General features: G+C 35.7%; 1 protein-coding gene across 7 annotated transcripts in view; it reads right to left on the bottom strand.

The window, feature by feature from the left end:
- ITPR2 (inositol 1,4,5-trisphosphate receptor, type 2) overlaps window positions 1–16,505 on the bottom strand; it is a 401,602-nt gene that overhangs the window by 122,000 nt on the left and 263,097 nt on the right. For all 7 annotated transcript variants that reach the window (XM_014544263.1, XM_014544267.1, XM_014544268.1 and 4 more), the window contains 6 exons: window positions 15,549–15,732; window positions 14,395–14,651; window positions 11,258–11,458; window positions 10,657–10,767; window positions 6,900–6,995; window positions 4,784–4,906 (listed from right to left, as the gene is read on the bottom strand). In XM_014544263.1, the coding sequence (XP_014399749.1) occupies window positions 4,784–4,906; window positions 6,900–6,995; window positions 10,657–10,767; window positions 11,258–11,458; window positions 14,395–14,651; window positions 15,549–15,732 (972 nt within the window). The remainder of the gene's footprint in view (window positions 1–4,783; window positions 4,907–6,899; window positions 6,996–10,656; window positions 10,768–11,257; window positions 11,459–14,394; window positions 14,652–15,548; window positions 15,733–16,505) is intronic.

Here is a 16,505-nt window from a genome sequence, read left to right on the forward strand (position 1 = left end):
TTCCCCCCACCTGCCTGGTCGCCCCCAACTGCCCCCCCTGCTCGCCTGGTCTCCCCACACAGCCTGCTGTTCAGTTGTTTGGTCATTCCTCACTAACTTCCCTGCCAGCCTTGTTGCCCCACGCAGCCTATTCAGTCGTTACTGTTACTGTGATGGCATCCTGGACAATTTGCATATTTAAATTGTCCAGGATGGACAATTTAATCACAAGGCTTAAAGGATTCAGCAATTCAGCATCTCCTTCCCCTTACTCAGTCCGACATTTTCTTCCTGAAGTCTGGCTTCTTCATGTACTTCTACTTTGTACCATCATGGCTCTGCAAACTACTGCTTTTCTAACATTTTCGTTTTGGAAAATTAATAAACCTCTACGTATCCATTCAAGCAATTTTCACATATCTTCATTGCAGTATGTTGTTTTTAATCCCTTGTTACTTTTCACTGCTTCTGAATCCCCATTCCTTGGACAATTTCACCATTATCCTTGAATAGAATCTGTCGTCTCCAAGCATTCTCATAAACTCAAACCCATCAAAATCATTGCCTTTTTATGCTGTCTTTATTTTTAACTTCTTTCATGTTTTGTATCATTATCTTTTGATTTATGACTAGCTTGTGCATTATTTTCAATATCCATTATATTCAATCTCCATTCTTCTCAATATCTACCTTAACCTGTTGTTAAATTTGTATTCTCTACTCTTATACTCAATGCTTAAAACTAAACTGACCTCACATAAGTCCTTTCCTCATTTTGACTTTTTTTTTTAATCCTCACCTGAGGAGTGAGGATATTTTTTCCATTGATTTTTGAAGATAGTGTAAGGGAGGGGGATGGGGAGAGAGGGAGAGAGAGAGAATGAGGGAGACATGGAGAGAAGGAGAGAAAGAGAGAGAGAGAGAAAGATAGATATGGGGGAGACACATTGATTGGTTGCCTCCTGCTCATGCCCCAACCTGGGCTGGGGATTGAATCTGCCACCAAAGTACATGTCCTTGACTGGGAATAGAACCCATGACCCATTGGTCCACAGCCTGACAGGTGCTCTAACTACTAAGCCAAACTGGCCAGGGCTAAACCATGGCATTTTTATGGTTACTCACATTATACTAGTAATATGAGATTGCATTTTTTAAAATATATTTTTATTGATTTTAGAGAGGAAGGGAAAGGGAGAGAGATAGAAACATCAATGATGAGAGAGACTCATTGATGGGCCACCTCCTGCATGCCCCCGACTGGGGATCAAGCCCGCAACCTGGACATGTGCCCTTGACTGGAATCAAACCTGGGACCGCTAAGTCCACAGGCCGATGCTCTATCCACTAAGCCAAACCAGTTAGGGCTGAGATTGCATTTTTAAACATGGTCTGTATGGAAAGGAGGTAATCTGGCTCAAGTATCTATCACTTTGCTGCTTCCAGTGATGACTTTACTGGTCTGGTTGTTCATTTCCCACTTGAAAGCTCCATGATTGGGTCTTGTTAATGACGTTGCTCACTCATACAGAGGGAATAACCTCTCCAGACAGAGCAAAACCAGCTTTCAGTCAAGAAACATGGGTGGCTATATTCCCTAACTTTCTACTGCTCACTCTGCCCTACCCTTCTTTGCTGATTCCCTTCCACAATGCTACAGCTCCTGAAGTAACTCTTTGCTCACATACACATGCTGTGTCACCACATTTCTCTACTCGTTATAGTAGCCAATATTATTTTAATTCTCAGCCTGTGATTTTATTCTTTCCACTCACATTCATTCTCTAGTCATTTCTTTTCTAGTTTGACTCAATTCCTGTCACCTGATTTCTCATTCTCTCTAAAACTACACCCTTTCCACATTCTAAATCTCTGTGTTCTACTTCCTTCAACTTGTCCTTCATCTTAGTTTTTAGTTCCTCAACACCTAAATTACTTTTTGGTCCTTCCAGCTATAACCCATCTGCCATTATCTTTTTTTCTGTCATATACACATAGATATAGATATAGGTATAGATATAGATATAGATATACTATGAGAGACCTAAAAATCTTCTCAATGATCCAACTATATTACAATCAATAGCACATCTTTTAGAATCTCACTGTAAGTGTAAATATATAGCAAAGGTAGTAAATTTAACACAAAGCTAGTATAAATGTTCAAAGACAAAAGCAGTAAAAATAACTATGATTACAATAATCAGTTAAGGGACTTACTAGGTAACAATAAGATGTAAAATGTGACATCAAAAACATAAAATGTGTGGAGTAAATGTTGAGCTTTACAATGAGATCAAACTTAAGTTATCAACTTAAAATAGATTCTTATAAACATAAGTTGTTATATGTAAGCCTCATAATAACCACAAAACAAAAAACTATAGTAAATACACAAACAATAAGGAGAAAGAAATAGGCATACCACAAAAGAAAATAAAGCACAAAGAAAGAGAGCAAGAGAAGAAGAAAGGAACAGAGAGAAACTACAAAAACATCCAGAAAATAATAAAATGAAAAATGCACAAACCTATTAATAGTTACTTTAAATACAAATGGACTATATTCTCTAACCAAAGAGATAGAGTAACTGAATGGATAAAAAAACAAGACCAACTATATACTGCAAACAAAAGACTTTACAGGTAAGAACACACATAGATTGAAAATGAAGGGATGGAAAAAGATATTCCATGCAAATGGAAACCAAAAGAAAGCTGGAGTAGCTACATTTATATCAGACAAAATAGATTTTAAAACAAGGAGTTTAATAAGAAATAAAGAAAAGCATCCTATATAATAAAAGCCTAATATGCAAATCGACCTAACAGCGGAACAATCAGACGGTGGGGGGGCGGGGCCAGAGAGTGGGGAGTGCCAGGCCAGCCAAGGTGGGTGCCAGCGGGCAGAAGGAGGGGACAGCGATTGGGGGACAGTGGTGACCAGTGGTGGTGGAGGGGCCATGGGGGGCGGGGCTGGCCGCTTGCCAGCCAGCCCTGCCCCCCAATTGGCCCACAGGTCACATCCCGCAGAGGGAGGCCAGACTGAGGCTTTGAGGGAACGGGCCTAAGCCATCAGTTGGACATCCCCCAAGGGCTCCCGGACTGCGAGAGGGTGCAGGCTGGGCTGAGGGACCCCCCCACCCGAGTGCATGAATTTTCGTGCACTGGGCCTCTAGTTACATAATGATAAAATGGAAAATCCAACAAGAAGATATGAGTTTGCTCTCACCACTCTTATTCAACATAGTACTAGAGTCCTAGCCACCGCAATCAGACAAGAAAAAGAAATAAAAGGCATCAAATTGGAAAGGAAAAAATAAAACTATCATTATTTGCAGATGATATAATACTATATATGGAGAACCCTAAAGACTCTATCAAAAAACTACTAGAACTGCTAAATGATAAATGAATTCAGTAAAGTAGCAGGATACAAAATAAATATCCAGAAATCAGTTACAATGTTATACACCAATAACAAACTATCAAAAAAGGAAACTAAGAAAGCAATCCCATTTAAAATTGCATTAAAAAAAAACCCTAAAAATAAATTTAGCCTAGGATGTAAAAGATCTGCACTTGGAGAATTATAAGACACTGAAGAAAGAAACTAATAAAGATACAAATAAGTGGAAGCATATACCACATTCATGGATAAAAAGAATTAACATCATTAAAATGTCCATACTACCCAAAGTAATCTATAGATTCAACGCAATTCCTATCAAGATACCAATAGTGCATTTAATAGAACCAGAACAAATATTCCAAAAATTTATATGGAAGCACAAAAGACCCCGAATAACTATAACAATATTGAGAAAGAAAAATAGAATTGAAGGAATCACACTACCAGTCAGAGAAATACAAGTACCAATGATTTCACTTATATGTGGAATCTATTGAACAAAATGAACTAACAAAAGAAATAGACTCATAGATACAGAGATCGGACTGACAGCTATCAGAGTGGAGGGGGCTTCGGGGCTGGGTGAAAAAGGTGAAGGGATTAAGCAAAGACAAAAATCTCATAGACACAGACACCAGCATGCTGATTACCAGAGGAAAAGGGGGTGGGCGGGGGGAGGTAGAAGAGGGTAAAGGGAGGATAAATGGTGATGGAAGAAGACTTTATGTGGGTAGTGAACACAATATAAGGATGATGTGAGCCTGGCTTCTGGCTGAGCAGTGTTTCCCCTGTGGGAGCACACTGACCACCAGGGGGCAGCTCCTGTGTTGAGCATCTGCCCCCTGGTGGTCAGTGCATGTCATAGCGACCGGTCATTCCGCCATTCAGTCGATTTGCATATTAGCCTTTTATTATATAAGATGTCATCCTAATGAATCCAATAAAAATTAAAAAAACAAGAAGATATGAGATTTGTAAACATTTAGGTACCCAATATAGGAGCACCTAGATATATAAAGCAGATATTAACAGACCTAATGGGGAAAATAGGCTGCAATACAATAACAGTGAGGTACTTTAATACCCCACTTACATCTATAAACAGATAATCTGGATAGAAAAATCAATAAAGTAATACTGGCCTTAAATGAAACCAGATGTACTAACAAATATTTATAGAATCCAAAGAATACACATTCTTCTCAAACGCACATTGAACATTTTCCAGGACAGATCATATGTTAGGCCACAAAACAAGTCTTAATAAATTTAAAAAGATTGAAATGATATCCATCATCTTTTCTGACCACAGTATATGAAGCTAGAAATTAATTACATAAAGACAATTTACACCATACACAAAAACCATATAAAGATATAAACAACATCATACCTGATGGGCCAGAATATAAATATTGTGTCCAACATCTTTTGGGGAAACACCATCATCTCCACCCTCATCATCTCCATGATCGCATTCCAGTCCTTGGTTATAGGCATTCTTCATCACATCCACCTATCAAAGACACAAAGGGGAACACCAAGGCTTGGAATGCCACAAACAACATGCATTTTACATTGTTTATGAGATATAATGAAAAGTTAGAACGCTTCCTAAGACTTGAAAAGTATCAAAGAGCTCTAAATGAAAATAGCCTTGGAAACACTCTTTAGTTAAATTAGCACAGAAGTAGTTCCCTACAATATTCTTTGTTTTCCTTGGAGAATTTTGCTTTGATTTTTGAATGCTGATAGTGCCATAAGTTCCTATGAATTAGGAGACTCTGGAACTGTAATATCTAGCCGTTATTTATTAAGTTCCTTCTAGGTCACAGGGACCCATGGTGGTGGACATCGTCCTCTGCACTGAGGACCCAATGGTGGATACAACAGAGTATCTGCCCTCAAGTGATGAACACCATCTAGAGCAGCAGTCGCCAGCCTTTCAGACCTCACAGACCACTGGTGGTCTCCGGACCACCAGTTGGCAACTGCTTATCTAGTGGGGGTCCTGGCCATTGTGGCTCAATTGGTGGAGTGTCATGCCATGTATCAGAAGGTCACAGGTACTATTCCCAGTCAGGGCACATGCCTGAGAGGTTGCTGGCTCTATCCCCAGTAGGGGGCATGCAGGAGGCAGTTGATAGATGTTTCTCATATCAATGTTTCTCTCCCTCTCCTTTTCTCTCTCTCTAAAATCAATAGAAATATGTATATTTTTTAAAAAGAGATGAACACAATAATTCTACAGCAGGACTTAAGTTTGAGGCACTAATTAAGAATAGGGCATGGGCACTAACTCAGTCAAGAGGTTGAGGGTGGGCCAGAAGGAGGAAGTGGATGATGAGATCAATGTGTTGTAGGCAGAGAAAACAGTATTTTAAACGGGCTATTGCACAGTGCTGTTCTTGAATAAATATATAACCCATTGCCCCTTTTAACCATAAATACAATATCAATTTTTATTGTTCAGAAGATATATAATGTTTGAGGGATACAAACATGTTTTACATATCTTCCTAATATATTCCAATATACAAACTAACGCAAGCTCTTCTTACTCCTCTTAACCCACTGCCTTGCAGATACTAGGCTCTCATTATACATATGGTAAATCAAAATGTATCTTATTTTTCTCTTTATCTTCCATCCTTGCCTCCATTCCTTACTATTTTTTTAAATTGATTTGAGAGAGAGAAACGTTGGTTTGTTGTTCCACTTATCTATGCATTCATTGCTTGATTCTTGTATGTGCCCTGACTGGAGATCTAACCTACAACCTTGGCATATCGGGATGACGCTCTAACCAACTGAGCTACCCAGCCAGGGCTCCTTCCTTACTATTAAAAAGAAAGCAAAAGAATGCTTTCCATAGAATTTTCTCATGACACCAACAATGGTTCTCATAAGACTAGGATTTAGTCATTGGAGCATCGAGCTATAAGGTTTGAGGATGTTGTCAATGCTTTTGAAACCCGATGCTTTTAAGGTATGGTGATATTACTCCATGATTTCCATGTCACAGATGAGGAGGAAAATATAACTTCTACAATAGGAAGGCCCTCTAATGATTTCTGTGGAATTCCCATCAAGTCTCCAATTTTCTCTAGAACAAGCATTATGCAATATTTCACTGATAAAAACAAGTACAAAAGGTATTGATTTTATTTTCATTGTTCAGAAAGAGGTATACACATAATTTTTGAGTGGTACAAACATTTTTCTCACATACCTGCCTCATATATTCCAATAAAGAAACTAAAGCAAATTTTTATTTTTCCTGTCAAAAGACTTTGCAGATAGTTTAGTGCTAAGAGTAGATAAACTAATGAAATGATAAGGGCCCAAATCACACTGGCCTCTGCCCTCATGAGGCCTTCTGAGATATTTGTAATGTGTCATGCCTTGGTAGAGCAGTGAAAGTCACTAGGCTTTTTCTTGACATGCACACTACAAACTTATCCCTTTTAGTGATACATTATTAACATGGGTTTCAAAAGTTTCCTTACCAGTTCCCTGGGTCTCATGTTAAAAAGAATTCTTTCTGCATTCTCGCTGTCATGTCTGCTTTCCATAATGGCCAGCAAAAGCTTGGAGGCATTGTTCTAGAGAAACAGACTGGGTTAATGCACAAGAAAAAATCGATTTCATGGATTAACGATCCCCTGCCTTTGTTAATTGAGATTACCAAGACCATTTTTTAAAAAATCAAACAGAATTTTAAACTGCTAATTTGGTTTGGCTTATTAGCATTTTTAAATAGGATGTTTTACTTTATTGTCAACACAAAATAAAAATAATAAATCATGAGAGATAAGTTACAAGGGATATTTTAAATATTGGTACAAAATGTTTTAAAAACAAGACTGACTTAATATATAATGCATTCAAATATTATCATATATTCTTTCACTATTTCCTAATGGGCATTTCTATGACGACATTTTAACAAGACAGTAAGGTGAACGAGTATCAATGACATATTTCAGATAAATGGTATATAATTTATAGAATTTAGTAAATTGATTTTAACATGAAACATTAATACATTATCAAATCAAAATTTTAAATTTAAGAAATAATTACTGAAAATTAATCTATAAAATTGGAAATTCATGAGTTAGAAATACAATATAAATTTACAGATAACTAGTCCCATTGTATGTCAGTATATAAGCAACATGTTTACCACCTGGGTTATAGAAGAATAATATTTTCTATTTTTGTTTAATAAAGAATGAAAATAGTTGATGTTGTTTTTGAGGTTTTCTAAGTTGGTTTATACATATGTTATCTCAAAAATTTTTACCTATAGATATAAAAAATGTTTCTGATACAGTTGATTTACAATCAAAACAGGTACCACAGAGTTACAGAAAGTGTTGACCCATAAAACACAATATTCTCAACATTTAGAAAGAGGTTCCTTTACATTGCTTTCAATAGTGCTGCCCTAGAATTGTGGCAAATTGTACAATGATAAAAACTACTGGAGAGATATTTCCACAGTGTTTTTGTAATGTTCAAAATATCTCAATCTCCACATATAATCTTTGATAGGAGCACAGAAGTAGAGTCAAATGGCTTTAAGATGGTTCTCAGTGACTCAAAATTAACATCTTACAGGAAGAAAACTTAAATTGAATCAGTTGTTTGGTATGCAGACATCTCTACACAGATTTTGTTAAAGTTGTTCAAATTAATTTTACTGAGCAGTTTTTAATACCAAATTCTATCCAACTATTTTTTTTCTTTCAGAAGTAAAATCTAAAGACTATCTGTAAATGACTATCAAAGATGATGATATCAATGTCATGGATGGACCCATCCTGAAAAGATTTTAACATTTTGCGGGGGAAGTGGCATTAATTTTTCTGTTTCATTTAAAATTTTTACATATTTATACCAATCCTAAAACCCATTTTTATAATGTAGCATCCCATCTGTACAAACAATATACCTAAAAAAATAAGATTTCAGGATTTAAAGGAGAGCTCAAATCCTTAGAGTGATCTGAAATGACCCCTAGAATTCAAAGCTAAAACCTTAGCAACAATAGCAGTCTTCTCTAATGAACCTCACTCAGCAGGCCCAATACATAATAGCTTTAAAATACATCCAATTTCAGAATGCTATTGGCATTATGGTACTTTTTCTAACCCATCTCCTTTTTCATACTATGTTGGAATAATAAGAATTTTGTAAATGACCTACTGAAATCTGAATCAATTTGGAAGTACAAAAGCCTATATATACACCAAGAAATCAAATGCACGTGTTAGTGTTAATAGAGGGCTTTCTTTGAAACAAAACAAAACAAAATGACCTATTTACTGATTTAGCCCTTAATAGTCACAAATCAGTTAGGAAATGTAAATTAAAAAGTAAAGGGCAAGACATGTGCATAAAAAATTCATAAAATTGTATAGTAAATGAGTATATAGAAATAAGTATACTTAGAATCATAAATAATTAAGAAAAATTATATAAATAATATAAAATAAAACCTTACCATTTTTAATGTAGTTTTTCTCTATAATGTTATCTAGATTTTATCATTAAAAGCACTCTACCCAGGGAAGCCCCCTAAAATTTGACACTACATATCATTCTGTCTTATAAATATTGTCATATTGGCCATTATGTCAAAGCCTCATTTTTTTTAAAGAAAAGTACACACACCTCATTGTTTAGGTAGATAATGATACTTTTAAATATTTCAAGTCAAATCCATTTATTTGGCATTTTTTACATACCCTTATTTATCCAACTGTCACATTTTGAAGAGGTATACCTAAATTGTACTTAGTAATATATATAATTTTAAATGATCCTTTTTCTACAAAGCATTTTTATTTAAATAGCTAAGAATAACTTTGTACTCTTATGTCAGACTCCATCATTTAGTTATTTAACATAGGTCTGGGCTTGTACATAATCAGGATGCCTATACTTAGTCTTAAATTGATGAATCATCCAGTAATTAAGTTATATCAATTAAACATTAGATTTAAAGAGGTAGTTTTAGACTAATAAAGGGTTTAAAAAGCCAGAGGCCAAGGCTTTTATATGTTATATCTTTATGAATTATGGTTAAAGATGAATTTAAGATGAAATAAACATTTTTTCTAGTAACTCAGATGAAGCTGCCTGCTATGTAGGCTTAGGCTGGCATCACTATCTGAAGTATGATGCTAATGAGGGAAAGGACACAAGTTCAATCTACACAAGCATCACCTTTGCTTTAATGTATGGATGGAAGGACCCAAAGCAATACACACTGCAACAGAAAACAGTGAAAGGATACAAACTCACCTCTTAACGTAAAACATTTTCTTATTAAAAGCCATTAGCACAATCTTCACATAAGCAGCACATATGTATGTTATCTATCAATATCTATACTTAGTAGAATTATCAAAATATCATTCTTCTTGGCCATAAATATACAAAGTGAAAATTACATTTGCTATGATACTCGACAGACCTGTCTTAACAGGAAAATTGTTATTTAACCAATGATTTGTTTACCTGTTTAACACTAAACACAATAATGTGGCCTTTCATAATTCACCTCCACTGAATATCATGCCTTTGTATCTCAGATTTATATAGTTTCTTGTGTACCTTCATTTGTTATTCCCATTCGAACAAAAAATTGAAGGAATTTTTTTTTGTCATGTCATCTTGTTCCTGAGCTCTGATTAATGGAACTGCTGGGAAGTACGTGTACGGTTTAAGTTAAAGTACCTTCTCAAAGGCAGTGTGAAATGGCTTATAGAATTTTGGGGGGAAATAAGATTCTAATGTAAAAGGAAACAACTTTTAGAAGGAAGAGAGCCATAAAAAGAAACTGCAGCCTTCCTTTTCCACAGTCTAATAGCTGTGACTTGCCAGCTAGAATTCTGAAGTCAAGGTGAATTTTACAAATAGGTGCAGAGAGTTTCAGCACCTTTGGCTTTTCTATATAATAAAAAACATAAAATAACAACAGAAGAGACGTAGTGAAACAAAGCACCACTTAAACGGACTTCCAGGAAAGTACCCTCCAATTGAACACTACCTCAAAGTTTATTTGACATTTTATCAGGAATTCCGTGTGCATGGTGCTTTCACTAGCCTGTTCTGTCAATTCATTCGCTGAAAATATGACAATATCTTGGTTTCTACAAGAGCTACTTGGAGATTTGGAGGAACTCTGAAAGGGAGGGAGTTTTATATAGACAATGTCACTTTCCCCCCCTCTAAATAGTGGATTTACTCTACCTTTAGTTGGAGCACCAGGTCCATTCGATATTTACCAAGAGGGTTTATGTCATTTAGGATCAGAGCAATGATAATATCAATTCCATTTGATTCATGAGTAGCAATACATGTCTAGAAAACAAAATGTTACAAAATAACTTCTCTTTAACATAAAAGCCCTAGAAATCATATGACATAAAATAACAGAATCACCTTAGTTTTTTGACCTTTAAAATATAACTAACATTTAACTTTCGGATTCAGTGGAACCATACAAGCCAAAGGAAGTTTATTCCTCAAATCCTGGGAAGATTCAAGAGACAAAAACTGAGCAATGATGAAGAAACATGTTTCACTCTTCCTGATAAGTCTGATTTATATCTGGAACATTTTCATGCAGATAAACGTAATTTCTTTTACAATGAAATTAAATTAAAAGATGGCATAGTATCTGCCAATCTATAATTTAGTCCTTATATGTTTTGTTAGGAAAATAAAAACATCTGGCAAAACAAGAAGAAAAATCTTTGAAATGTACACAAGGGTTGGCTCATTCAACAACGGGATCCCTTTGCTGATTAGTCAGGAATAGTTTTGCGTGGAGAACAGTTTTCATGGTTACCTGATTTTCATGGCATGGGCCCTGGCAGTACTCAGTCAAACTTTCCAGAGTCTGGTTGACCAGCACTACATTCTTCTCATTGATGTAGAGACCCAAGAGGCCCAGGCCACCTGTGGTACTTCCGCAAATGCAGTCCAAAAACTGAAGGGTCTCGCAGACAAGGTTGTAATTTGTTTTGTTGTTTTGATTCCTCAAGAAGTTCTGAAGGCAAAAGAAAATATAACCTAAGGGTTAAAAAAAAATCCCTGTGTAATTGTTTTCAGTTCTGTGTGAGTGTGTGTGGCAATGTGAAATGGAATTTCTCTATATAAGAAAGTGTTTCTATTTGTTAAATTTCTCCTAGATTTAAGAAAAAAAGAGAAGACTCTTAGGTTTTTTTCCCTCAAGCATCTATATTTATCAGCATAATTCTTACCAAGCATTTCTCAATGTCATTATCCTGAAACTATATAGAGTTAAATAATAGGTAATAGGAAGAGAAGAAGGAAAAGGAAACTAAAAAGAAGTTCATTAAGGAAAGAAACAATCAAATTTTCCAAGTAAATGACCCCTTATAAAAAGTGCACCTTCAAACAGTAAATGGAGGGCAACTTGGAAGCGCCTATTAAAATTTTCAGTTAACTTACAACTCCATTTCCCAAAGTTATTATTTCTATATATTCCACAAAGAGACTCACTGCACCCTGTCTGTAACAGCAAAAACTGGAAACCAAACCATACCCATCATAATAAATAACAGTAATCCAAACGCTGCAATATTGTGAAGCTATAAAAATGAGGTACATCAATATGCACTGATATAAACATAAACTAGTAATAAGTGATTTAGCAATAAAATATACTGCTAAGTAAAAAAAAAAGCAAGTTGAGGAACACGATATAATGTGCTTTTAGAAAAGGTTGACATGCTTATATGTGCATAAAAATTTCTGGAAGGAAAGACAAATTGTTAGCAGTAATTTCTTTGGGGGAGTAAACCTGGTGAGAGAGTAAACAAAAATAAAAACTTTAATTTTTAACTTAATTTATTACTTATATTTATATATTTATTTGCTTGAATTTATTTCTTCCACTTATTCTTTTTTCTTTTAGTTTGTTTTTGTAATTTCCCCCCAATTTTTGCATGTGGCAAAATACACCCAAATTTACCACCTTAATCACTTTTAAGTGTAGAGTTCAGTGGTGTTAAATATATTCACAATGCTGAGATACCATCACCATCCATGTCTCTAGAACCCTTTTCATTTTGTAAAACTGAAAGTCTATACCTATTAACAATCCCCCATCAGCCTTCCCTCAGCCTTTGGCAACCACTATTCTACTTTCTGTTCTATGATTTGACTACTCTAGGTACTTTATATAAGTTGAATCACACAGTATTTGTCATTTTGTAACTGACTTATTTCACTTAGCATAATGTCTTAAGATTCATACATGTTGTAGCATATGTCAGAATTTCATTTTTTAAGGCTGAATAATATTCCATCCTACGTATATACTACATTTTATGTATCCATTCATCTGTTGGGTTGCTTCTATATATTAGCTATTGGATAAATCCACCATTTATTCTTATTAAATACAAACTATTTTATAAGTAGCATTTTCCAAACTATTATATCCCACACTCCTATCAGTGAAATATTTGAACAGATTCTACATAATATATCTATTTCCTACATGGGCAGACAAGGTGGGTCAGGAAAAGCATGAAGGCACAGCCAGTGTCCTCCCTCTGGGAGTAATGCGTCTGGCCTTTGCTGACAGCGCTGCAGCAGCCCTCTCCCAGGTGTGGTGCGTTGGTCACCAAGAGCCATGGCTTCTACCATTAATTCCAGATGTATCCCCTTGGAGAATATCCAATTAAATTTACATAAATCTTACCAATTCAGAACACCTGTAGTCTAGACCAGCGATTTTCAATTTTTTTTTAATTTCATGGCACACATAAACTAATTACTAAAATTCTGCAGCACATCAAAAAATGTTATGTTTTTTGCGGATCTGACAAAAAAAATAAGGGTAATTTTGATTCATTCACACTAGACCAGGGGTCCTCAAACTACGGCCCGCGGGCGTTTTTTGCGGATCTGACAAAAAAAAAATAAGGGTAATTTTGATTCATTCACACAAGACCAGGGGTCCTCAAATTATGGCCCGCGGGCCACATGCAAATACAAATATTGTATTTGTTCCTGTTTTGTTTTTTTACTTCAAAATAAGATATGTGCAGTGTGCATAGGAATTTGTTCATAGTTTTTTTTTAAACTATAGTCCGGCCCTCCAACGGTCTGAGGGACAGTGAACTGGCCCCCTGTTTAAAAAGTTTCAGGACCCCTGACTTAGAATATCTATCTTGTTGGGTCATCAGAAGAACAGAACTCTCCAGGAGCCCACAGAAGTCACCAATGAAATCATCTTCCAGGTCTACCTTTTCATAGGCTGCCAGATAAAGGGCATGAAACCATCCAGCTTAGGTCAAAATGAGCCTATTCTCTTCCCTCGTTCCCCCTTTCCCACAGCAATATCGAAGAGAATAGAAGAGACGATGTAAGCAGTGTGTACAAATAATGCCAAAAAAAAAGCCAAAATTCCTAGGTACCCCTAAGTTAATCTATCTGACAAAGGAACATGTACCAAAGAAGCTATAAGAGCAGGACTATATTAATTTACAAAGGTATCAACTTCCACTGTTGTAAAAAAAAACCCCTCCTATGTTAACTCTACTTCTACTAAAGACATATAATGTAGTCTATACCCTCACTCAAGAAATAGACTGTAAATGACGAAATGCCCTGAATTCTATAAAACCAGGAAGGCACAGATGAGCAAATGTGACTTTACTCAACAAATACCAGAATACTAGGATTAGATGATGCTCACTGAAGTTACAAAGATAGGAGCTGAGGATGCAAAGAATGAAACTTGACCAGCCCAACTTTTCCTCCATAAAGGGATTTTCCTTTCATGTTTCATCACTCAGGTACAAAAGTTTCTCTCCATTTCAGAAGAGCACTATTGGTTGTATTGATTATCTCTCCAAAACACTCTCCCAAACCACTTGTTATTTTTATCTGAGTTTAATTACTTATAACCGTAGGCTGTTTTCTCAGCTCTTACACAAACTAGAACAATACCTGCAGTTCCCGGTTGTGATTCTCACATAGTAACTGAAGAAATCTCAGGATCGGCTGCATGATGGCAATTGCGGGACTCATCGTCACTTCCTCTGCAGACTTGTCCTCAGCGTTGCTCCCTTCTGATCCCGTGCACATAATGTCTATTTCTGGATCCATTTCTCTTCTGTATACACAGTACGCTTTGGATGTTGCTGAAGAAGCTTCTGTTAATTGCCCTTTCATTCCCTCTTTTAAATGTAGTGATGAATCTCTTACTGAAAACAAAGCAGCACTCTTACAGTTCTAAATTAATTTCCTTTTGCTAATTAAAATAAAAAGACAACCAAGTACCCAAATTCTCTAACAATTGAATAAAAATCACCTGACAAGAGGTGCAATAATTTCCCCATAGGAATGTGAGCCAGCAACTAAAAAAATTGAATTTGCCCTAGGACACTAAAATCAGGTCTTAATGCTCAGCCAGTTTTAGAAGGGTTCATGTCTTTCTGATAAATAAAATCTGAGAACTCATGAATACTAGTACAAGAAGGTGGGAAAATATGGCAGACTTCAAAATGTTAATTTCTTATGATTTGTATTTACTGCACAGATGACTTTATTATTTGAAAAACCAAGAATCTTTCTTTAGAATCAGTGCTATAATTTCTGTTCTTAAATTAGAAATTTCATTAATTCTCAGAAGGTTTGGGGCAGTTGTTTTTTTACCATGCCTCCCATAGTGAAATCAAACATCTTCTATCACTACAGTAGGTCCTCCCTTAATGCCACCCACAGGTTCTGTGACTTCAAGCAAAATGACATGTAACAAAACCAATTTTACCATAGGCTAAATAATATAAATAAGAGTTAAGTTCCTCTGGCATCTCATCGATGTTATAATGAAAGGATCTACTTAGAATCAAACAACGATATACAAAGATCTGCTGTAATTGCTTTGCATTAATAATGCATTGTTTGAATTCGGTCCTGCAAAGTTGCTTCAAGGTCAACACCATCACCATAATAATTTAAGGAGGGAACTCCATATTCAGAGCCACAGTTGAGATAATTAGACTAAGACAAGTGAGATGACAAAGGCAAGTGAGATCTAAACACTGTGTTAGCCTCTTTTCTCTCCTTCTACTCTCCCACATACTCAAATATTTCTTTACCTCTCATTCGTGGACCAGATGTCATCAATTCATTGTCATCATCCCTTTTTTTGTTACCCAAGTCTATGGTATTCACTGTCACAGTTGATCTTATCTCTTTCTGAGCAGCCTTCATTCGGTCATATAGAACTTTGAAGAATTTTTCTGACCTTTTTTGTTCATGCAACTGCTGGTAGAAAGAATACTGCAAGAAAACATATTTTGAGATATCAATACCCAAACAGAGAAAAAGTGTTTTTATGCTTGAAATAAACATAAGGACTCTAAATGAAAGCACACATTTAATGTGCTGCCCTCTATCATTTCATAAATAATAAATTGACAGCTTTTGCCAGTCTCCTGTAATCTTTAACGTATACTAATATCTTGTATTTGCTTAGCACTTTCCAACATATTTGCATATGCTATTTAATTCATCCTACTTATTTTTAAAAATTACAAAGGCACTATAAGAAGTTGTATGCAAAGTTCTTTGATTTTTATGTTATTATAAAGTCATGTACTGGTTCAACATTTATTCATTGAGTGCCTACTACGTACCAGGCCCTATGCTAGCACTAGAGACAGAAGAAAAAGGGAAAACAAACACAGTCCCTGCCCTCATGAGTTTGACATCTAGAGAAGAAACCAGCCACTAATCCAATGATCACCCTGTGCAAACGAGTTTATGGAGAATTGCAAAGAGTTGTTTTCCTTTTATCTAAATTACAGTACATTTAATTAAGAATATGTTACCATGGTAACCTCACTCACAGGAATGCACTGATAAATAGGCACTAAGTCCTTTGGTACTTCATTAAGCTATATTGCTTTGCATGGGTTCCAGGACAAGCCCACCATAAAATAAATTCTGCTTTATGGTTTGTAATGATGTAGAAAGGATTCAATACCAAAAATATGATTAAAATATATCTTGGTAAGAGGTGGAAATACTGAACCTTGGAAGTATCTGCCCTA

This window comes from Myotis brandtii, unplaced genomic scaffold (genome assembly GCF_000412655.1).
Source record: "Myotis brandtii unplaced genomic scaffold, ASM41265v1 scaffold358, whole genome shotgun sequence".
Classification (NCBI taxonomy): Eukaryota; Metazoa; Chordata; class Mammalia; order Chiroptera; family Vespertilionidae; genus Myotis; species Myotis brandtii.